Consider the following 24604-nt stretch of genomic DNA (forward strand, 5'->3'; position numbering starts at 1 on the left):
CAAAGCCATACCCTCCCCCTCATTATCATAACACAACAGGTGTGGGCATGAGGAGGAGGAGGGACTAGGACAGGTGGGTGGTGCTAAGGTGGTGGAGGAGGTGCTAAGGTGAGAACCAGGTATACTTAATGAACTGGAGGCGTGTCCACATAAAAACATAATTTTAACCATTTCTGTACACTTTTTTTTTTTTGTTGAAAAAAATCCTTACATAATAATAATACCTTATGATCAGGTTTTAGGGTTGAAAAATATCATGGCACCCCATCTTTAACAAGTATGCTTGGGAAAACAGAAGAGTAAAAATACAGACGACTTATAGAACAGTCACTCTTTTTAGCATGAAATGTAAAAGTTCAGCTCAAGTCACATTTTTCACTTCAAATATCCATACAGCAGACATCCTACATCATATTACAGCTGTATTCTGTTGCTGTCAGGCAGAAACCTTGTATCTCCATATTTCAACTTTAAAAATGTTATTGTTTTTGTAAATTAAAGGCCTACTTCGCTTTATAAGAGCGTCGGGCAAAAGTAGCGAAAATAGCGGATCTACAATCTCACTTGTTTTTGATATTTTGAAAGCATTTTGAAAGTGAAAGTGGTGTGTGTGGGTTTTATAAAGAATGAACCAATGAAACGTGTTAAAACAAGCTTGTGACAGAATTAATAACTACAGTGGATCCATTGGAACACACTCGCACACACACACACACACACACACACACACACACACACACACACACACACACACACACACACACACACACACACACACACACATAGTGGTGGAAAAAGTACTCACACTTTTTCAGTGTGAGTACAGTATATTGCAGTATCAATACTGCAATGTAGAAGTACTCTGTTACAAGTAAAAGTCTGTAATTAAAAAAATAGTAAAATTGAGTAAAAGTACAAAAGTATTGGTATCAAAATGTACTTAAAGGAGGGTAAGTGATATTTTTGTTTTTTGAGGGTTCGAGGCCTATATAATAGGCTCGAAGCCTCTTTGTATCTCTTGGCTTTCACTATTCTTCCGCCGTTTTTTCTGTCCTGGCCTAACTGTGTGGTCACCTTTTACGAAAATCGGCAATATGGTTGAGGGCTATGCCAAACGGCCAAGGCCCGAAACTCAAAACCATTGGCCAAAGGGTGGCGCTATAGCACACAATTGAAAATGCAAACTTTGAACAGGTACAACTCATGCCCTGTTTAACCTACAGACATGAAACTTCGATACACACATGCGTCTCCTCATGCCGAACAACTTTGGCACTTTGACCTATGACCTCTGACCTTTAGATCTCCCACCATTTTGAATTATATGAAAAGCAGTTAAAATCAAACTCCTCCTGGGATTTTTGAGAAATCCGCACGAAACGTTCTACACATGTACTTTGGACCTATGCCGACAGATTTATGGGGGTGGATTTTTTTCTACGTGAAAAAATTAAGCTTTATGAGGCAATGAATATTGCAGTTTTATGACAATTATTCATCTGCCCCTAGCACATACATGCAGACTCACATTTGTTTGAAACTTTGCAGTAATTTAGAGGGTCATTCCAAATATCACTGAAACCAATCTTACTCCAATTGTATAATTTATTTGGACGACTTGTGCATTTAATTTGTCGGCAATACTTTGCCACGCTTTCTCCCTGGATCTATATTTATTGCAGCCGTGTTTCCTTTCTTGCTTATTATATTATTTATACATTGTACTTCCTTGTATGATTCCATGAGCTGCTGCAGTGCTGATGTTCAGCCACAGAGAAGACTGTTTATTAGCGTTTTTGTGTAAAAGAATGTCGCCATGGCTACGGGGCTGCCCAGCTGTGGGATGGCCCCGCGAGCTATGGGACGAACTGCCTCCCGGGCAAACAATGTATACCCTATTTCCTTGTGAAAATAGTTGATCTACAAGCTCACAACTTTTTGGATAGCAACGCTTTGTGAGCTTGTAGATCGGCTACTTTCACTAGTTTTGGTACAGAGGAGACATCACATTTTTCTATTGATAAATGCTTTGTGAACCACTGATCTTAGTGTTAGTGAAACAGGGGCTCGGTTCATGGCAGAAGGCAAGAGTCTATGATCTTCAACAACACCATCAGGCTGGATGAAGCCTTAGCTCAATCACTAGTGTGTCAGCCTGTGAGTCAGAAGATTGAGGGTTCAATTCCTGTCTATGGCCATGGGTTGAGGTGTCCATGAGTGAGGTCCTACACCCTGGATTGCTAGCCACCAGCACTCTGCTCAGCTATTGAGAATGTTCATTTGTTAGTTGCATGGGCTGCTTTGTCTCAAGTTCAATCTATTATGTTTCTGTCTTATTGTGCTTTTGTTGAATAATCCTTTTTGCCTATCATGCCTCGGACCCGGTTATCGCTGCTTGCAGCTATATATATATATCTTTTTTGTTAAAAAGGTTAAAGTACTATATTTTGATAGTAATCATTGCTACAGAGCGTTTGTTCTGTCACAGGGGTCTCTCCAGCTCTTTAGTAAACAGAATATAGTACATTTTCAGGTACAGTAGGTGACAACATTTAAGCCAATCAGGAGAGAGCACTGAAAATGCATTTTCTGTTTAATAAAGAGATGGAGAGACATGGGAGACTCCTTTTACAGAACAAACACTCTATGAGTACTATCAGACTATAGTGCTATTTAATACTTATTTAAACAAAAGTAAATCACTTACCCTACCTTTAAATAGAAAGTACTCATTAGGCAGAATGTCCCGTTTCACGAGTTTTCAAATAAGTATAAAATGTATCAAAAAATCTTTTGAAAATAGCAGATCTACAAGCTCACAATGTGTCGCATCACGACACATTGTGAGCTTGTAGACCGGCTAATTTCAAATGACCGAAGTGTATATAGGGCTGAAGTGGGCAATATAGTTTTGTAATAATAATCAAAATCCACAAAGAAACTAGTAACTAAACTTGTCAAATAATTGTAGTGGAGTAAAAGTTTAATATTTGCCTCTGAGATGTAGTGGAGTAGAAAAAAAGTAGTGAAAACTGGAAGTACTCCAGTAAAGTAAGGTACCTCAAAATTGTACTTAAGTACAGTACTTGAGTACTTAGTTACTTTAACCACTGCGCACGCACGCACAACACACACACACACACACACACACACACACACACACACACACACACACACACACACACACACACACACACACACACACACGGCTACAGTATGACACAGCGTCCCGTCTGCTTAGCTGGCTCAGTCGCTGCAGCAGGAGGCCATTGCCTCGCCACTCCTGTAGACAACCCAGCCTCCGTTTCTTCAGGCCTCTCCGCTTCTTCAACCTGTGTCTGAGCTTTGATGTCCGCCACTTCATGTCCAGTTAGTCTTTCAGCAGTTTCGGTGTCACTCATTATCACCGCCATCGTTTTGCTGTCCTTCCTCTCGACCGTTTGAGCGTCACTGTCTGCCGCTTCTGGTGCTTCTGTACTCAGAGCTGGTGGAGCGTCTTCAGCTCGAGGAACCCCGGAAGAGGCCCGCTGCTTTAGATCGTCTCCATCGTCTCCTTCGTCGGCCGTCTCCACGGGCGACGCCATTTCTTTCTCCTCTTCTCTTTGCTCTTTCCCACCGACCGCTTCTCCTTCCTCCGCGACCTCCACTGGTGTCAGAGGTGTGAGGTCCAGGCTTGTCTTGGGAGCTGAGTCTGCCTTCTTCCTTGGAGGAGCAACCGGCTTGGGCGCTCCCAACGCGAACGCATCGACTGCTGGCACCTTATCGTGTGTCATGTCGTCGTCCAAGTAAAACTCATCTGTCTGTCCCGCGGTTTCGTTGTCCATGGGCTGATTTGTTGGAATCTGTGGTGGTTTTCCTGTCGTTTGTGAGGCTTTTGTCCTGCGTCTGGCTTTGCTCTTTGCGTTTGACGTCGCGTCGTTCTCATCTTGTCGTGACTGAGGAAAAGGATCGATGTCACACGGAGAAGAATTGTCACTCGCACGTAGGAAGTCTGTGACTTCCTCCTCAGTGTGTAACGTGTCACTTATTTCACATTCATCAAAATCATACGAGTCCTGGGATAACATTCGGATTCTTTCCTCTTTGCTGTCGTCTTGGGCGGCGGCTTCCGTGTCCAGCGTGGGAGTGTCCTCGTCTTCCGGCGCGGGGGTCTCGTCCTTCAGGACGTACATCTCCAGGTAGCCCCTGGCCTCCCGGTCAGAATGCCGGCTGTGGAAGGACTTCTCCGAGGCCAAACTCTCGGCGTCCTCCTCCTTGCTCCTGCTCCCCATGGCCTCCTCGTACAGGTCCGTGTACATGAAAGCCATGGCTTTGGGCTCCTCCAGCAGGATTTGGTCGATGATCTTGGCCGGGCCTTCAGGTAAAAATATAGGCGTGAGAATGTTCTCCTGGCTGCCGAACAGAGCGGAGCCGGCCGATTTCAAAGACAACCGAGGGGGTCTTCTCTTGCCTTCGTCCTCTCGGTCCAGAGGACTTTGTATGGCGTTGGTGCCACCATAGAACACGTCGTCCAGATGATCGCTGGCGAGTTCGTCCCCAGGGAGGATTTCTGACGTTCCGTCTTCTACAGCTGCCGTCTGAGACGTGTTGCTGTCTTTGAGAAGGTTCGCTTCTTCAGAACCTTGAGGAGATAAGGTGAGATCAAATGAGACCTTTGTTTGATCCCGTGAGGGAAGTTTGGTTGCCTAAAGGCAACGCAGCAGTGTAAGACATTGGTTCTCAAAGTGGGGTCCGGGGACCCCCAGGAGTCCTTGTGGGGGTACCAGGGGGTCCCCAGCAAAATGTGTTAATAAAGCGTCACAATCATTAACCCCTTTATGCACCGAGTGCCGCGGCATGAGCATGTAGATCTGCTATTTTCGAAAAATCATGAAAATGTGTGCAAATCTTTGAATATATATATATTTTAAAGCAAATTCTTTTACTCAAATCTTTGCTTCTGGGGGTCCCTAGAACTAAATACTTTGAGATGGGGGTCCGCAGCCAAATACATATAATTGTGGCGGTCCTTGACATGAAAAAGTTTGAGAACCACTGGTGTAAGATACAGTTACCGGGCAAAAAAAAGTACCTTAGATCAGTGGTTCTTAAAGTGGGGTCCAGGGACTCTCAGGGTTCCTTGAGGGGGTTTTAAATTGACCCATATAAGTCTGTAACTCTGACAGTATACACATGGAACCGGGTCCATTCGGTTCCATATACTGTCAGTTAAGGGGGGGGTCCTTGTAATGTAAAGGTTTGAGAACCACCGCCTTCATCACACTCAGAGAAACACCATCAATAATGAACAACATACAACACTACACTGGTCTACTAGTCTCAACAGAGCTTGTATTAAAAGAAATACAAGAGAACGTGCAGTAAGCATGTGTCCTCTACCAGTGGTGGACAGTAACTAGGTACATTTAGTTGAATACTGTACTTAAAGGACTGGTTCTCAAACTTTTTCATGTCAAGGACCCCCAAAATGATATGTATTTGGCCACGTACCCCCATCTCAAAACATGTTGTTCCAAGGACCCCCCAGAAGCAAAGATTTTAGTTACAAATGTTCGCTTTAAAGGGGTTAAAATGATTGTGACGCTTTATTAACTCATTTTGCTGGGGACCCCCTGGTACCCCCCAAGGACACCTGGGGGGTCCACGGACCCCACTTGGAGAACCAATGACTTAAAGGACTACTTCACCCATTTTCAACCAATATTCATACGATTGGTCCTCACTAATGCTCATGATAAAATGGTAAAAAATAAATAATAATAATAATAATCTACTCACTGTGTCTCGGAGGAAGATTTCAAACTTTTGATTTGGATTTGTATTAACGCCAGAACAATGGCTTCAATTATAGCATGCTAACTTTTCAGGAATAAAAAGCCTGCAGTTTCTTTTAGCTTGGATTCCCCATTGATGATGTCACTGGTAAGCTTCTGAACTGTCCACAGCCCTCCTCTGAGACACTGAGTGAGTAGACAAAAATGGTAGGCCTACCATATCATGAGCATTAGTGAGGACCAGTTATATGAAGATAGGTTAAAAAGGGGTGAAGTCGTCCTAGTATTTGTTTTTTGTTTTAGTTTTTTGTCTGTCTGATGACTTTCACTCTGCTACATTTCAAATAGAAATATTGTACTTTCTCTATATTATGAATTAACCACTTTAGCCCTATATCAAATACATTGAAAATAGTTCAAAAGGCATTGCAGCGTGATGTGTTAGATCCGCTATTTTGTATTTTGTATTTATTAAAATGTCTGAAAATGTCAGAACATTTCTGAAAAGTTCAGAAAATGTACCCCGTAATTTGTATCTTTTGAATACTTGAGTATTTACTGGAGTATATACTTTGTCCACCCCATACTGTACTCAACTGTTGTCATTTCCGAGCAATTAGTCAACTGAACGAGCCGAGCGCCCAAGGCATGCCTCATTATACAGTACATACCTTGACTCTCCGTTGCTTCTAGGCTCTGCTGCTCCTCTGCTCCCTCAGTGACCATGGCTGGGCTTCCTGGAGCCTGGCCGTCGATCAGGGTGAACTTCTCAAAGTAGTCCACGTTGCCGGCTGCTTTTCTGCCAGGAGGGGGTCTAGAAACAGATCAGGGTTATTATAGTTAACTAAAAGGAACAAAATAGCGAAAACTAGAATTAAAACTTTTAAGTTAAGTGCAAGAAAAATAAAAACTTTCAAAAAAGCTAGCTAAACGAAACTGTGTTGTGTGTGTGTTTACAAAACCAACTAACCATAATCATAGAGAAAATGTCCTTAGTTGTAATTTTTGCCAGTATACAATATGTTTCTTAAAAAAATCACACCCAGTGTGAAGTGGGCGGTGTGGTCATCACAGTGGTCATCATAGTGATGGAAGCTCACTTAAAAAAAATGGATTTTTTGAAGTGCATAATCCTATTTATAGGTTATTAATGTCATCATGTGTCTCGCTAGCCAATCACAGTGCTGAATAGAGTCAGCCAATAGAGTCAGCCAATCACAGTACAGCTAGGGGTGTACTAATGAGCCAATCACAATACAGCTAATGAGGTGTCCCAACCCCACTTATAGGGGCGGCTACACCGCCCAAAAATCACACCCAGTGTGAAGTGGGCGGTGTGGTAACATTGGTCATCACAGTGGTCATCACAGTGGTCATCACAGTGATGGAAGCTCACTTTAAAAAAAAATGTTTTTTTTTAAGTGCATAGTCCTATTTATAGGTTATTAATGTCATCATGTGTCTCGCTAGCCAATCACAGTGCTGAATAGAGTCAGCCAATAGAGTCAGCCAATCACAGTACAGCTAGGGGTGTACTAATGAGCCAATCACAGTACAGCAAATGTGTACTAATGAGGTGTCCCAACCCCACTTATAGGGGCGGCTACACCGCCCAAAAATAGTGAAATTGAAAACATGAGGTCAAAACGAAATTAAGAACCTTGACACAGGAGCTCCTGGGGGATCCATCACGTTGGGACCCATCATGCCTCCACGTGACAAGGTCCCGCTTCCACGCGACAATGTCACTGCCTGTGTGGGCGGCGGCACTTCTTTGAAGGGCTCGAACACGTCGTCGTCGTATACCTCATTGGTTTTAGTGGTAGGGGTCTCCTCCAGATAAGACAGGTTGTCCACCATCACCGTGCTCTCCTCCTCGTCCACAGAAGCTAAATTGGATTCTGAGGGAACCATGATGTTCAAGATCTCGGAGCCTTCGGAAACCAAACGGAATAAGCGTTGATTTTTATCTTCCATAAGATCTGCCGCTTCGTCTTGCTCTCCGTCTCCTTCAAGCTTCACGTTGGGCAGTGACACCTACAATAACATAACATAACATAACATAACATAACATAACATAACATAACATAACATAACATAACATAACATAGCATAGCATAGCATAGCATAGCATAGGTTACATGTCGGCTTTCCGACATGTCGCCTTTCCGACGGTTACAAACCCTATACCTAACCCTAGGGTTAGGGTCTTTCTAACCCTAACCCTAACCCTATCCGTCTGAAACGTCGCCAAGGTGAGCCAGCTAGGAGCAAGCAGATGACAGGGAAACTAAAAACCAGAAGAAACCTGAGCTTTGGTACAGACCAAACTATCAACCAGAAATGAGAGATAAGAATTAGGACCACGGAGGAGATCACCAGAGCCACAGTGTTTTTTAGGCCTGGGCCTGGGCCTGGGCCTAAAGAACCAACGTGAGTACCAAGCAGTAAGTACTGACAGGCAGTATTGAGCAGTGAGAACTTAGCCAGAAAGTACTATGAAAAAAGTACTATGCAATTGTACAGGCAGTGAGCACTGAGCACAGTGAAACCCTATAAGGGATCTAATACTTGGGTTAGTATTAATACTGAGCAAAACGTGTATACTGTTGAACTGTATGGGTCCCCCAGGGTTAGCCTGGGACTGGCAGTGAGTGCTGAGCAGTGGGTCCTGAGCAGTCAATACTGAGCTCCCCCTCTCCTCCTAACTTGTGGATTTTAGCTTGTGCAGGAAGAACTGCGTTTGACACTGGGAAGAAAATTACTTGATAAAGGGTAGCAACCCCTCGGGTTGTGACAATATCTTGTAAAACTGCGTGTGACACAGGGAGTACTGAGGAGCTAGTCCATAGCAATGAATATTGAGCAGTGAGTGCAGAGCACAGTAAGTAACACCACCTCCCCTCCTGGCGTTTGGATTAGAGCTTTTAAAAGCCTAAAACTTAGCCAGTTAAAATAGGAAAGAATAGCTAAACCTTCACCCTAACCATAACCACAATAGAGGGTGACTATGAATGTAAAGTCAGTGGAGACTCTTGTGTTTAAGACCTATACCCTAACCCTAATCTTGGTTAAGGGTGATCTGGAATGTAAATTCAGTGAGGGTGATTACTTGATAAAACCAAGGGGGGTAATCACTAAAATTAGTAGGTGAGAGGTCAAAAAACCTCTTCAAAGAATAAAGGGAACAAAGAACCTCACACCCAGAGATAAGAGGGCACCTTAAGGCCTATTCCTTTAACAGGATATGCACACACAGAGGTATTATGGGACTTCAAGGTCCAGTCCTGTAATCAGGGCACTTCACACCCAGAGGTGAAAGAGTACTCCAAAAAAAATCCCGTCCTGTGATTAGGAACCTCACACCCACAGGGGAGGGGGTACTTGAAAAAGTACCCCTCTATAAATAGGTAACTCCAAAGGGATGAGAGGATTCTCCAAAAAAAGCCCTCTCAACCCTACAAAGGGATTTAGGAACACAGAACAACCAAAAGACCACTTTAGAAAAAACTTTGCTGAATAAAGGCAAAATTACTCTAAACAGACTTTTTTTCAAATCAAGATGGTGAATGCATTAATTCCTTAAACCTGCTTTCTGAAGTAAGGACGCCCTTACTGGAAGCGATTTACTGAAGTCTTTCTAACCCTACCCTAACCGCACGCGGAAGCCACTAGTCGGAGTAGTGAGATGTCGGAATGGAAGGAGCACCCCCATAGCATACCATAGCATAGCATAGCATAGCATAGCATAGCATAGCATAGCATAGCATAGCATAGCATAGCATAACATAACATAAGACCTTTATTTACCCTGCGAGGGAAGATTCTGTCGCCAAGTTATTTGAAAACTTAGTTACTTTTCAGATATAAATTATGATATTATGAGAAACATACATTAACCTCTTTAGCGCTATTTTATACCTAGGCTATTTCAAAATAGCCGATCTACAAACTCACAACGTGTCGCATCGTGACGTGTTGTGAGCTTGTAGATCTGCTATTTTCAAACATGTTAGTACTTTAAGTACATTTTGATGCCAATACTTTTGTACTTTTACTCAAGTAAATTTTGGATTCTGGAGTATTTCTATATTGCAGTATTGATACTTTTACTTAAGTAAAATAATTGAGTACTTTTTCCACCACTGGCAATTAGCCTATTGAATGAGCCGAGCGACCATTGTGTGCCTCCTTTTACATCTTCATAGCTAGCGGCACAAAGGGCTTTTGGATATCCCCTTGGGGAAGATGAATGTATCATGACTGTGTTTACATGGACCCTAAAACATCTACTGATATTCAGAATGACAGCTCAATCAGAATAAAAATGGAAAAAGAGTTGTGTTCTGGTCTGATCGGAAGGAATCGTCATTGGAGTTGAGAGGGTCGGTATAAACCTTTTGATATTCAGATCAATAGGAAAATATCAGCATGTAAACATTTATTCTGATGGTTTCTTTCTGGTTGGTTGGTCTCTGGTTGGAAAATTGACAGAAAAGTGATATTCCGATTAAATGCTTTGAGGCATGTAAACAAGGTTTACTTTTATTTAGCGTCCATGTAAACAGTTAAGTTGGAATCTCTGATCGGAAATATTTCATTCTGAATGAATAAATATTGTCCATGTAAACGCAGTCATTGCTGTTACAGTGGTGGAAAAAGTACTCACATGTTTTACTTAAGTAAAAGTATCAATACTGCAATGTAGAAATACTCTGTTAGGGCGCGTTCCCACCAAGAGTTGGCTGGCTGCTGTTTGCAGAATCTGCCAATGCATTGTCAATGCAAATGCGTTGATTCACGCAAGAGCAGATTTTTCCGCCTCTCGCGCAGACCTTGCGTTTATCTGCTCTCCGCGACTAAGCATAAAACTGCTGGAGGCAGGCGCTGATTTTCTCCCTCTGTCCAATCGGGTGAGTCGAAGGCGGACCGTCTCAAGACTCAGGAAGCAACATGGTGCTCAAGGCAGCAGGCAGTGGGCAGTGCGGGCTGCGGGGAGGGTCCTGAAAGTGAGTGACAGGCGCGACACTCGCGGTGGGAGCGCGCCCTAAGGGCGCGCTCCCACCAAGAGTTGGCTGGCCGCTGTTAAACGCAGGTTGTGCACGGCCACAGTTTTTTGCAGCCAGCGGATTCGAAAAAAACGGGAGTGTCGCGCCTGTCACTCACTTTCACGACCCTCCCCGTAGCCCGCATCGCCTGCTGCCTTGAGCCTTGAGCACCATGGTGTTTCCTGAGTGTTGAGATGGTCCGCCTTCGACTCACCCGATTGGACAAGTGGGAAAGTGGGAAAATCAGCGCCTGCCTCCAGCAGTTTTATGCTTAGTCGCGGAGAGCAGATAAACGCAAGGTCTGCGCGACAAGCGGAAAAATCTGCTCTTGCGTGAATCCACACATTTACATTGACAATGCATTGGCAGATTCTGCAAACAGCGGCCAGCCAACTCTTGGTGGGGCGCGCTCCCACCGCACTTTTATTTTACCTCTGGGGCAGAGGTCAATGCAAATGCGTGGATTCCTGGTCTTGCAGATTTTTTCCAAGAAAATAAATTTGCATTGACAAAGCATTGGCAGATTCAATGCAAAAGTGCGGTGGGCGCGCTCCCACCGCACTTTTATTTTACCTCTGGGGCAGAGGTCAATGCAAATGCGTGGATTCCTGGTCTTGCAGATTTTTTCCAAGAAAATAAATTTGCATTGACAAAGCATTGGCAGATTCAATGCAAAAGTGCGGTGGGAGCGCGCCCTTAGGGCGCGGCCCCACCGCACTTTTATTTTAGTATTGGTTTCAAAATATACTTAAAGTACAAAGTAAAAGTACTCATTGTGCATAATGTCCCATTTCAAAATGTATAAAAAATCTTTGGAAAATAGCCGATCTGCTATTTTCAAATGGGCGAAATGTATATAGGACTGAAGTGGTTAGTGTGTTTTGCGATAATAATCAAAGTGTAAAAAGTAACTAGTAACTAAAGTTTTCAAAGAACTGTAGTGGAGTAAAAGCACAATATTTGCTTCTGAGATGTAGTGGAGTAGAAGTAAAAGTACTGAAAACTGGAAATACTCCGGTAAATCAAAATTGTGCTTAAGTACAGTACTTGAGTAAATGTACTTAGTCACTTTACACCAGCTGCCATTACCTCCACCAACTCTGGCCTCCCAGAAACTCCATCCACATCTTCCGGAAGGAGGACCACTTTCTTCGGACTGCTGGCTCTCTCCTTGGCCTTCTTCCTCCTGGAGATCTGCTCCTCGTCCATGACGAAGATGATCCTGCCCGCCAGGCCGGCCCCGTGGTGTGGCGTGGAGGCTCGTAATACGGGCGCTTCTAAGGAGGGGGGCTGGGGTGGTCCGGGTTCTGGAGCCCAGGGCGTGGCAGAGCGACTGCTGGCGCCCGTCTCCCACTCGATGCCGCTGTCCTCACCCTGCACCGTCACCATGGAGAAGGAGGGGTCCATCATGAGGCATTGCATCTTGGGGCGGACCCCCTCGTCGTGGACCGCCTCGCGCAAACTGTACGCAAATAAACAAACAAACAAACAAACAAACAAACAAACAAATAAACAAATACATTAACCCATTCAATCCGGGAACACATCTCTGTCATTTTCGATGTCTTTGGCTGTTCAAAAATAGCAGATTTACAAGCTCATAGAGCGGCACCGAGTGCCGCGCTTTGAATGAGCTTGTATATGTGCTATTTTTGAATAGCCCAAAGTAAAAAAGGTTAAAGTGGTTCAAATTATTGTGATGCTATATTAACACGTCCAAAACTGTTGATTTTCAGGATTAAAATCCAGACATAGCAAAAATAGCAGATCTACAAGCTTGCAGATATTTGTGTGACACTGTAGTATCATCAAGTAGGGCATTTACAAATAAAAAAAGTTAAAATATGGAGATACAATAAGAGGTCCAACAGCAACTATATCCGCTAAGGTCAGTGAATTCATGCCACTGAACATAATAGTATTGTTGCTGTCTGTTATCTCCATATTTTACATTTTTATGTTTTTTGGTAAAATAATGTCCTACTTTGCCATACTAAAGTGTCACACAAAAGTAGCAAATAGCTGATCTACAAGCTCAAAATTTGTCGCATTGCGGCATGTTTTGAGCTTGTAGATTTGCTATTTTTGCTATTTATTTTATTTGGATCCTGAAATGTAACAGTTTTGGACATCTATCTATCTATCTATCAAGTACAAATTGCACAAAGCAACTTTCACGTCAAGTAGTACTTGACCAGGAGTCTCTATACTTTGACTCAAGCACTTGGGTTGAGTACATTTGTCCACCACTTGTTATTGATGAACCACTATTTGCTATTTGTCATATGACAAATAGCTAAAATAGCAGATCTACAAACTCGCAACGTGATGCGATGCGTTGCGAGTTTGTAGATCTGACATTTGCGTTATTTTTTAATAAATAAAAAAGAGCTGAACAATTTTTGATTAAAAAAAAGCCCAAAATAGGGCCACATTAACATGAACAAAATGATGCAACCGTGCATCAGTCCTTACCTGTTACGAAGGTCCTCGACCTCGTCGCTGACGGCAGGCTCCTCTAACTCGGTCATTTCTTCGCATGTCAACATGGTCATGTGTGTGTCTGCGTGTTCTGACCTCCGAAACTCTTCAGACAACGCGTCCATTGTTGTCCAACCTTTGATGGAAGCGCGCAGAAAGCTCTCGGACCAGCTCAGCCCTGCTTTCGGTGCAGTGGGTCGATGATCACATTCTAAATTCTGTTCCACTCTGCAGGTTAAGATTACATGTCATGCTCAGCAGCGTTAATCTGTAAATAGAACAGTGGCGGACAGTAACGAAGTGCATTTACTCTAAATACTGTACTGAAGTTTGTAGTACAATTTTGAGGTACTTTTACTTTACTTAGTATTTCCATTTATCAATACTTTATATCTTCTCCACTACATCTCAGAGGCAAATATTGCCCTTTTCACTCCACTACAATTATTTGACAGCTATAGTTACGAGTTCCTTTTAGATAAAATAAAATATACAATTACGCCCTTTTTTGTACCTAGGCAATTTAAAAATAGCTGATCTACAAGCTCACAACGCATTGTGAGCTTGTAGATCTGCTATTTTTGTAAACGTTTGACACATTTTGACATCATTGAGTACTTTTACTATTCGTACCGCAAGTATGTTTTGATGCTAATACTTTAGTACTTTTACTCAAGTAAATACAGGCATTTTACATGTGTAGCAGAGTATTTCTGCATTGCAGTATTGATACTTTTACTCTAGTAAAACATCTGAGTACTTCTTGCAGCACTGAAATAGAAGCGCAGACGTCCTGAGTTTCATCTCAGGCGTTCCAAACATGTAGGTTCGTTATTCTGCCATGTGTTTACACCACTGGCGGAAAGTAACTGAGTACATTTACTCAAATACTGTACTTCAGTCAGTACGATTCTGTGGGACTTACTTTACTTGTGTTTATCACCAAATAAATTCATTAATTCATTCATTAACGTTACTTGATTACTTGTATTTCAATTTTTCTGATATACTTCTACTCCACTGCTGCTTTTTTAACCCCATATGGTTGAGCAGAGTTCCTCAGGGAATAATTATTATTATTATTATTTTAGAAACATTTGAGTATTTTTACTTTGGTAATTTAAGTATATTTTTAATGCCAATACTTTTGCACTTTTACTCAAGCAATATTTTTGAATAATGCCTTTTACTGGTAACAGCTATTTTTTATGTTAGTATTTCTTTAGTTTTACTTTAGTCATTAAAATAAAATGACCTCTTGCAAGAAATCTTGATATTTTTCTCTGAAAGTGATTATTTCAAATGTGGACTTTGAATAAGACATGTGTGGCATCTTTATGGGCAAAAATACTTACTTCATCCAGTATGAGCAGTATGTGTGCTGTTCTGAAATAATAATAACAATAATAATAATAATAATAATAACAATAATTATTATTATTATTATTATTATTATTATTATTATTATTATTATTATAATAATAAAAGTGAGCACAGATTGAGTGTATAATTGATAAAGGCCTTATTTTATTGTTCTCATTCAGCTCATATGTATCTGATCATAAACTGATCAATTTGCAAGGATCATTCCTCTCTGATTGTGACCTAAAATAAAGCACTTTTCTGATATCAAATACATTTTATTTCACATTGTGGATTCCCTGCATCCTGCTAAATGCTTTAGCCTGAACCTAGCAGCTGTCACTGTCTGTCATCTTACAGAGTGACATGGATATGACATGGGAAATTGTTGCTGTAGGGTAGAAACCTTGTATCTCCATATTTCAACTTCTTATATTTTCTTTTTGTAAATGAATGCCCTACTTCATCATACTCAGTGGTGGAAAAAGTACTCAAATGTTTTATTTAAGTAAAAGTATCAATACTGCAATGTAGAAATACCGTAAAAAAAGTCCGGAATTATAAGAGTAAAAGTACAAAAGTATTGGCATCAAAATGTACTTAAAGTCACACAAGTAGAAAGTAGTCATTATGCAGAATGTTCCATTTCACAAGTTTTCAAATGTAAAAAAAAGCATTAACTGTCCACAAGATGGCAACCCAACTCCAAATGTAATAGTCCTCATCCACTGCTAGTGTTGTAGTTACTTTAAATCAGCGGTTCTCAAACATTTTCAAGGAGGACCCCCAGATTAATGTATTTGTCCAGGGACCCCCATCTGAAAAGATCTTGTGCCAGAGACCCCATACAAGATTTGTGTTGTTTACATTTTATTCCACTTTTAACCAATTTAGCTGGGGACCCCCTGGAACCCCCTCAAGGACCCCTGGGGGTCCCCGGACCCCACTTTGAGAACCACGTATTTAAACAAATTGCTGTGTCATATCAACGGTTTTATAATTGTTATTAGTATTATTATTAATAATACAAATAATAATGGTGCATCTATGAATTATTATTATTATTAATGGTGATAATAATAATAATAATAATTTAAAAACAATAGGCCTAATAATTGAAGTATTATTATTAACATTATTATTAACGTCATTAGTATCATTATTATTATTATTATTATTATTAGTGTCATTTATTATTCACATTATTATTAATAACACCATTATTATTATTATTATTATTATTAATAACACTATTAATATTATTATTAGTATTATTATTAACATTATATTATTGTTGTTGTGTTATTAATATTAACATTATTATTATTATTATTGTTGTTATATTATTATTAATATTATTATTATTACCCTTATTATTATTATTATTATTATTATTATTATTATTATTATTATTATTTACCGGATATGACGGCAGGTTTCAGCGTGATGACGTCAGGCTGAAGGGGTGAATGGATGTAATGAATGGAATGAAGAGCAGTGAGACTCCAGATTGAACGGGGAACACTTCCATTCAGAACCCTCTGTACCGCTACCTGGAGAAGAAGAACACTATGGAGTCTCATCCTAACGTCTCTACACGTTGTGACATGTGTATTATTCTGTAGGGTTAGGGTTAGAACCGCTTCACAGAATGACCCGATGCTTGATGCCAAGAAGACAGCCTGGATGTCACCTCAAGCAGCCTCGTGATGACTGACCGGGATGAGTGACTGTGTTCTGGCTGTATGAGTGTGTTTTCTGGCTGTATGAGTGTGTTGATGCGGTGCAGCTGCATGTTAAACATCTACTCTGTGCTGTTTGGTGGAGATCCAACATGAAGACGCACCATTGGAGCATCAGATCAGCTTCTCATCGGTAGCACCACCACCACCATCATCATCATCAGGCTGAACACAACACACATCCAGTGGATTCCTGTAGATCTGACTGACAGACCATCACACTGGGCTGATTCTGCTACTGCAAAGCTCTACGGGGGGAAACACTTTTTTCTGTTCTTTTTAAGGAATAAAAATAGAAGATTCGTGCAACTGCCTTTCTGATCCGAAAACGACGGCCTCCTTCTCTTATATATCTGCCACAATTTGGACTGGATCTATGTTACTATAATAGCTTAGTGATCATCATTCTCTTGAATGAAGCTTAGCGTCAGCTAACATCAAGTCCTGGCTGGTGTTATTTGTGTGTCTGTGTGTGGATTCATTTCCCAAAACCAGCCCAACCATGCATGCTCCAACACGCCTGTCTGGATGAATTCTCAACCAAAACCCCAAACAACCAACCTCCACCCACCACCCACCCACCCACCCAACCATCCACCCACCCAACCATCCACCCACCCAACCATCCGTCCATCCCAGCCTGGGAGGAATAGGCTATCTAAGCCCAGGGAGGGTGCAGCCATGTCGGATTGAAGCTCCAGCGATGCACCGCTGATGAGCAGCAGCTTAGTGGAGCTTCTGGAGGAGAAGAGGATCAGAGACACAAAGCTAGCTTCAACCAGACAGGATCAACCAGCCAACCCCTCTATATCTATCTGTCTGTCTGCCTGCCTATCCACCGACATGGGGTATGTATGTAATAACTTCACCAGACTTCTAGATTCTCTATGATCAGATCTGCCGTTAGATTTCAGCTGTCAAGCCAGACATCTAGCTGTCCAGAGTGCACACAAATATGTAATAACGGTGTTGTAACGGTGTAATAGCTGCTGTTATGATCAACGTGGCTAGCTTAGCTATACCCAAGGCTACACAAATCGGTCCTAAATACATGTGTAGCCTTGTGTAGTGTTAATGTGACTATGAGAGGATACAAATGTAACCAACTGCACCCGTAAGCAGTGGTGTAAAGTAACTACATTTACTCAAGTACTGTAGCCTACTTAAGTACAATTTTGAGGTATTTATTTTTACTTTCCAATTTTCTGTACTTTTACTTTTACTGTACTCCACTACACCTCAAAGGCAAATGTTGTAGGCTTCTTTTACTCCACTACAATTATTTGAAAACTTTAGTTACTAGTTACTTTGCAGATTTAAATTATTACATTATAAAACATACATTTACCACTTTAGCCCTATTTTATACCTAGGTTATTTTATACATAGGCTATGTTTGAAAATAGCAGATCTACAAAATCACAACACGTCGCGATGCGAAGCATTGTGAGCTTGTAGATTGGCCATTTTCAAACATTTTAGTACTTTTACTTTTTGTACTTTAAGTACATTTTTATACCAATACTTTTGTACTTTTACTTTAAGTAAATTTAGAAATCCGGACTTTTACTTGTAATATACTTACATTACAGTATTGATACTTTTACTTAAGTAAAACATTTGAGTATTTTTTTCCACCACTGCCCGTATGGGGGTCCTTTTGCCATATACTCCAAATAGAATATACTTCAGTGCTAAAGTATTCTACTGTAAATAAGTTGGCAGCTATACTGTTCTTGACATGTCTTGTGTTGTCAGGGTGGGAGCACAGAGCAAATCCTTCCACACTTTGGACTTGACTGGAGCAATGAATTCTTCATTGTTATGTGAATAATTTATCACGTACAAGTTAATTGCTCGATGTGGAATGTGCAAATTTAGCCTTTCAAGTCATTTAATTATCTCTGGCATTCTTCAGAGAATGAGGCATGCCAAACCCTATATACATATAATATTGTTCAAGTGATTTGAGATATCACACAGCTATCAAACGAAATCACAGCTCAAACGTAAAGAATAATAAAGGTATATTCTTTCTACTTTAAGGATAATCCCTATATGTAGCCTATATGTTAAGTTGGGCAATTAAAAGAAAACGAAATAAATAAATAATAAATAAAATGAAAAATGAAAAATGCCCCCTTGCGGCCTAAAGCACTGTACCCGCTCACATATCTAAACCGATATTTTGAACCAATAAACCACTTATAATTGAATAATCGAGAAGCAAGGTTTTTTACTTTTATATATATATATATATTTCTTATATATCATCAAATCAACAAAGAATCCACAGAGATTTTTATTTTATGTTTTATAATCAGCCAAATCTGTTAGTCTGATTAATCACTTAACCCTGTATTATACTTTGTTGTACAACGATGGAGTCTACAAGAGGTGGTTTGTCCCAGTAGAGATGGTAGCTTGACCCAGTAGATATGGTAGTTTGACCCAGTAGCGGTGGTTTGACCCAGTAGAGATCGTAGTTTGACCCAGTAGAGGTGGTTTGACCCAGTAGAGATGGCAGTTTGACCCAGTAGATATGGTAGTTTGACCCAGTAGAGATGGTAGTTTGACCCAGTAGAGATGATAGTTTGACCCTGTAGATTGACTGCTGTGCAATAGTCTTAATTCTTCGTTTTATTGTTATAGTCTATAGTGCACCCTTCCTGTTACATGCATGATATCAAGGACCCCCACTTTGATATGCATTAGAACAGGGGCCTTCAACGTTTTTCAGGCCAAGGACCCCTGAGGGACAGATGAAGCTGGGACCCCCAGTATATTGCATACATGTACATAAGTACATATGTCATTGATAGCTTCATAGACTTGTTTGACAGCACTGTCATTAGTGTTGTGTACATTGATGTTTTTGTTAATGTGTATTTTCAGACATTTCACCACTTAAACCCCCAATAACAAGCTTCACCTTTGGCCCTGTATGTGCTTTGCTCTCTAAGCCAAATTATTTTTGCTGAAAATAGCTGATATACAAGTTCACAACATAGATCTGCCCTGGGGGGCACTTTGAGAACCACCGTTATAAGATGATGGTGACTACAACATTCAAATGAACTCACACAGGTGAAAGGATACACCCACTCTCTCTTTCATTCTGTGATTTCAATCTCTTAAAGTATTCAATGTCTTTGGACTTCATTGGTACTATCACTGAATTTGACAGTGTTTCCCTGCAGATCAGGCATACTGGCTCTATGTAGGAGGAGGGGGTATGTACTGTAAAACTTGAGAGAATATCAGTTTCAGTTGGAACAGACATTTAAACTCATATAATAAAATACTTTAAAAAGTGTTTTGTGGCACCCCTGGACTGGCATCACGGCACCCTAGAATGCCACGGCCCCTACTTTGAGAAACCCTGCACAAGGGTTCAGGGTGTTGTGGAACTTACTTTGATAATATTTTCGAATTCACCAATTTATACAAGTATATCAGTTTAAGTTTAATCATCTTATAATAATAATGATGATGATGTAGGAGCAATATCATATGGAGTATGGAATATGAAAAATCAGACAGATAAGTCTTGATCACATGACCATAAAGATCATGTATACCGTTGTGTGATATTTGGATAAAATCTGAAAGATTTGTTTCATATAAGTCGGCTTCCTGGTGGTGCTATAAAAGGCACACACGGACGGACGAACGGAAAGGGTGCAAAACATGATCTCAATAATAGAGGCATCATATAGTTATGCTAAATTTCAAAGTAGTAAAAGATTGTTTCAAAGGAAGGAGGTCGCACAACTCGTAGTCACGATGCAATACCGAGTGCCGCACTATGAGCTTATAGAACTGCTATTTTTTGAAAAATCGTGAACAATTGTGCAAATCTTTAAATATACATTTTAAAACATTTAAAAATAATAATAATATATAATAAATAATAAATATATAATAATATGTTCGCTTAAAAAAATATATACTCAAAGATTTGCACCCATTTTTCAAAAATAGCAGATAACCCATTGAATGGGTTAGATAATTTAAAAAAAGGTTATTGCATCGTGATTGTTTCACCCAGTGCCAATTGCCTATGTAATCCTGGGCGCTACTCTCCCTCTGCCAGCCTAGGGAGAGCCCAGAACTGAGCTCATGCCTCCTTCAGTCCGTGGTCAGCACCTACGTACTATGTGAGCTCCTGTTCCATTGTTTGGCCAAAGTAGTAAAAGATGCCATGCATATACGTTGCGAGAATGGAAAGTAACAAAAAGCTTGACGGGAGAAATAGCATGATGAGCCAGAAGGCATGGTGACTTGTGTGAATGTTTTCCAACTGTGACATCAAATCAACGCACACCAATAGAAGATAATTGGAAGCTACAGCAGAACACTTTCCCTGCAGTCACACTCAATCTATCAGTCTACGTCTATGCAAATACAGGTGTGCGTGTGTGTGTGTGTGTGTGTGTGTGTGTGTGTGTGTGTGTGTGTGTGTGTGTGTGTGTGTGTGTGTGTGTGTGTGTGTGTGTGTGTGTGTGTGTGCGTGCGTGCGTGCGTGCGTGCGTGCGTGCGTGCGTGCGTGCGTGCGTGCGTGCGTGCGTGCGTGCGTGCGTGCGTGCGTGCGTGCGTGCGTGCGTGCGTGCGTGCGTGTAGTACTATACTTATGAGGGCCACATGACCCCACTGCAGTAGAATTTGAGAAATAGACGTTGTGACAGTGTTGGAAAAGGTACTCAAATGTTTCACTTAAGTAAAAGTGACAATACTGTAATGTAGAAATACTCTGTTAGAAGTGAATGTCCTTAATAGAGTAAAAGTACAAAAGTACTGGTATCAAAATGTACTTAAAGTACCAAAAGTAGAAAGTACTCATTATGCAGAATGTCCCATTTCACAACTTTTGAAATGTATAAAAAACATTTCAAAATAGCATAGTGGAGTAAAAGTACAATATTTGCCTCTGAGATGAGAGTATTGGAAATTGGAAATACTCCAGTAAAGTCAAAATACCTCAAAACTGTACTTAAGTACAGTACTTGAGTAAATGTACTTAGTTACTTTACACCACTGGATGTACTATTAGGAAATTATTCAGGTTAGGGTTAGAGAGTTTGGGGTTTAGGTCTGGAGTTATGCCTGATTTATACTTAGTTGCGCACCCGTGCCGTGCACCGGAAAATAGGCGATCCACAAGCTCTCAACGCTTCGCAGTGTGATGTGCTGTGAGCTTGTAGATCCGCTATTTTCAGATATACAGTACAGTTTTGGGTCAAAATGGCGAGAAATTGATAAAGTGGCATTCATAAAATCACTGTCCTAAAACGTTGACATCCTCACAAGTATAGTTATACAAACGTGTGTGTGTGTGTGTGTGTGTGTGTGTGTGTGTGTGTGTGTGTGTGTGTGTGTGTGTGTGTGTGTGTGTGTGTGTGTGTGTGTGTGTGTGTGTGTGTGTGTTGTGATAACATCAGCAGTCAGATGCTACTTTTCATTGAGACTTGCATGTATACAATACATGTCTTTGTGGAAGGGATTATGTGTTAACAATGCCCACACACACACACACACACACACACACACAGACACACACACACACACACACACACACACACACACACACACACACACACACACACACACACACACACACACACACACACACACACACACACACACACACACACACACACACACACACACACACACACACACACACACACCTGGGCGGTAGCATAGAGATAACAGTGGACAGTTACTGTAAGCAAATGATGTCTGACGACATACTTTGTTGACTGTGAGTATATTCATGACCAGGCCTTTCACAACTCAATCGCTGTACACCTCATTGACCGGGGTCCAGTGTTGCCAGATTTGGTCGACTATAGGCCACATGAGCACTTTAAATCTATTTCTTTTCAAGATTTGTTTGAAAATGGGGGGTCCGTGGACAAATACATACTAATTTGGGGGGTCCTTCACATGAAAATGTTTGAGAACCACTGGTTTAAACAACATTATACAGCAAGCCCAAAATAAGCAACTACACTTTAGAAACAAGCCCAAAAAAACACGCAACCTGCAACTACCAATATTTTCAAGCAACTTTACAGAAAAACAAGCCCAAAGTCGCTTATAATAAGAAGACCTGGCAACACTGCCGGGGTCCCCCAGGGGTCTGTATTAGGCCCCCCTTCCTTTTTTCATAATAATCTCTGTTTGTGCAAGATCACGTTGTTATGCAGCAATGCATACCACACAGTTACAATCCATATTTAATAGGGATGCACAATAACTGGAATTTTGGCCGATATCTGATTACTGATTATTTGCATGGTCAAATCGACCGATACCGATACACAGGTTTCCAGTAGGGTTGGCCTTACACCTGTTATACAGTAAGTGTGGTTCTGTGTGCAGATGCAGACATCTAATAAACAGTGCATTCTTATAACCTGATTTATTACGCCTAATGAAGCACATATTAGTTCAAACTATTTTATTGTAGTATTTCTATTTAACATTTTTACAACCTGTTAACCCTTTTGAAAGCTTCTCCAGAAAACACTGATTGAATCGGCAGCCTTCTTCACCACAAAAGGCTTTTTCAGCTTTACATTCAAACATAAATATTGTAAATTAAAACATCGGCTAAAACCGATGCCATTATTTTGATACCTATATTGTATTTTTAAAGCCAATATTACCGATACCAATATGAGCGACTAATCGTGCATCCCTAATGTAAGCAGTAAGTAGTATTATACAACAGGTAATTCCGACCAAGCAATCTGATTGGTTGAAATAGCTATCTAGCCGTGCTTCAAACCAGCATGATAGCACGGGCCTAATCACATTAATAAATCACTCCGCACTGCAGTCCGCACCCAGTGGCGTAACGCAGAATCGCGGGGCCTCCCCGCGGGAGTTTCACGCGAGGCCCACGTATGCACGCGTGCATGTGCGTGCACAACCCGGGTCTAATTCGGGTCTAATTCGGTCTAATTCGGGTCTAATTCGGTTCTATTTGACCAATATAAATCAACCTTTTTCTTTTTTTTGCTGTAAAAATATTTTTATCAGCGCAGGCGGGGCCCCCCCTGCTGGTGGCCCCCCCGCACCGCATCGCTTGCTACCCCTCCGTTACGCCACTGTCCGCACCTGATTAGACCATATATGGCACAGCTGTGCTGTGACGCCATGCTGTCCCACGGTAGGAAAACAAACAGCACGGCGAAAATAGCCGATCTACAAGTTCACAGCGCGTCGCCAGGTATCGCACGGCGAAAATAGCCGATCTACAAGTTCACAACGCGTCGCCATCGCGACGCGTTGTCAGCTTGTAGATCAGTTATTTTGGCCACGTGACACGGTCGTACGACGGAGCATATAGCCTACTGGAATTCATTCCACTGCGCAAGCATTGATAGCTCATCTGTGTTGATGAGACGGTGCCTCAGAGCGCTGCTACGTCAGGGACTATTTAATGTCTCAGTCAAATAAACTCTTCTCTTTACAGGGAAACGGATAATAGCGAAACATTTTTATTATGAATTGCCCCACAATATGAATACATTTGGATGTGTTTTGTTGGTAACTGTTGTATAATCGCAATATTACACTCGAGGGTGTGCTTTACCTTACATTATTGGCACTGCAGTGATGCTCGCGGAACTCGGCTTCGCCTCGTTCCTGACCGCATCATTGGCGTGCCAATAATGACGGTAAAGCACACCCTCTCGTGTAATATTACTTAAATATAACCTATAAGCAGGCCTGGAATTTCATCTTTTTAGGGGCAAGGCCACTTGGTCTTTGGCCTTGTAAATGTTTTGAGGGCACAAAGGCCAAATGTTAGGACAGTGAGGCCATCAAATAAAACACTGATATTAAGTCCAGTGAAATAATACATTTAATTTAAGGGTTAAGCTTAAGAAGGAATTTGTATTAAATATGAAGTATAACTATCAGTGAAATAAATACATTTTTGTAATTCTGTACACTGTCTGGTGACCTTATGTCCTGAAACTGTTGGCCCAAACAGCATGTGTATGATTAGTGCATGTGAGTTTATGTCTCTGACCACAAGTGCTTCATGTCCTGAGCAGTTCATGTCTGTGAAGACTTCAGGAAAGAGACAGAGTTGAAAACTGTTAAATCAGCTGGGGGGCAGTGTAGATGGGGCATCAAGGCCACTGTGGCCTCAGGGCAGATTTTTTTTGAAGGGCAG

General features: G+C 41.2%; 2 protein-coding genes across 2 annotated transcripts in view; one reads left to right on the forward strand and one right to left on the reverse strand.

Moving 5' to 3' along the window:
• Positions 1-3209: 3209 nt before the first annotated feature.
• LOC308078625 (uncharacterized protein) lies at positions 3210-13480 on the reverse strand (the record flags this gene model as incomplete). Its single annotated transcript, XM_080419872.1, has 5 exons — positions 13298-13480; positions 11912-12284; positions 7435-7811; positions 6446-6588; positions 3210-4621 (listed from the first exon to the last, which is right to left on the reverse strand). The coding sequence occupies exons 1-5, from the start codon at positions 13426-13428 to the stop codon at positions 3210-3212; spliced, it is 2436 nt and encodes an 811-aa protein (XP_080275998.1). The 5' UTR covers positions 13429-13480.
• Positions 13481-16176: 2696 nt separating this feature from the next.
• Positions 16177-24604, forward strand: part of homer1 (homer scaffold protein 1) — a 40848-nt gene continuing 32420 nt past the window's right edge. The window contains exon 1 of the mRNA XM_080420456.1: positions 16177-17255. Within this exon, the coding sequence (XP_080276582.1) occupies positions 17122-17255 (134 nt within the window). The 5' untranslated portion in view covers positions 16177-17121. The remainder of the gene's footprint in view (positions 17256-24604) is intronic.

The sequence above is a fragment of the Gymnoscopelus braueri genome (assembly GCF_963280865.1).
Source record: "Gymnoscopelus braueri genome assembly, chromosome: 22".
Taxonomy (NCBI): domain Eukaryota; kingdom Metazoa; phylum Chordata; class Actinopteri; order Myctophiformes; family Myctophidae; genus Gymnoscopelus; species Gymnoscopelus braueri.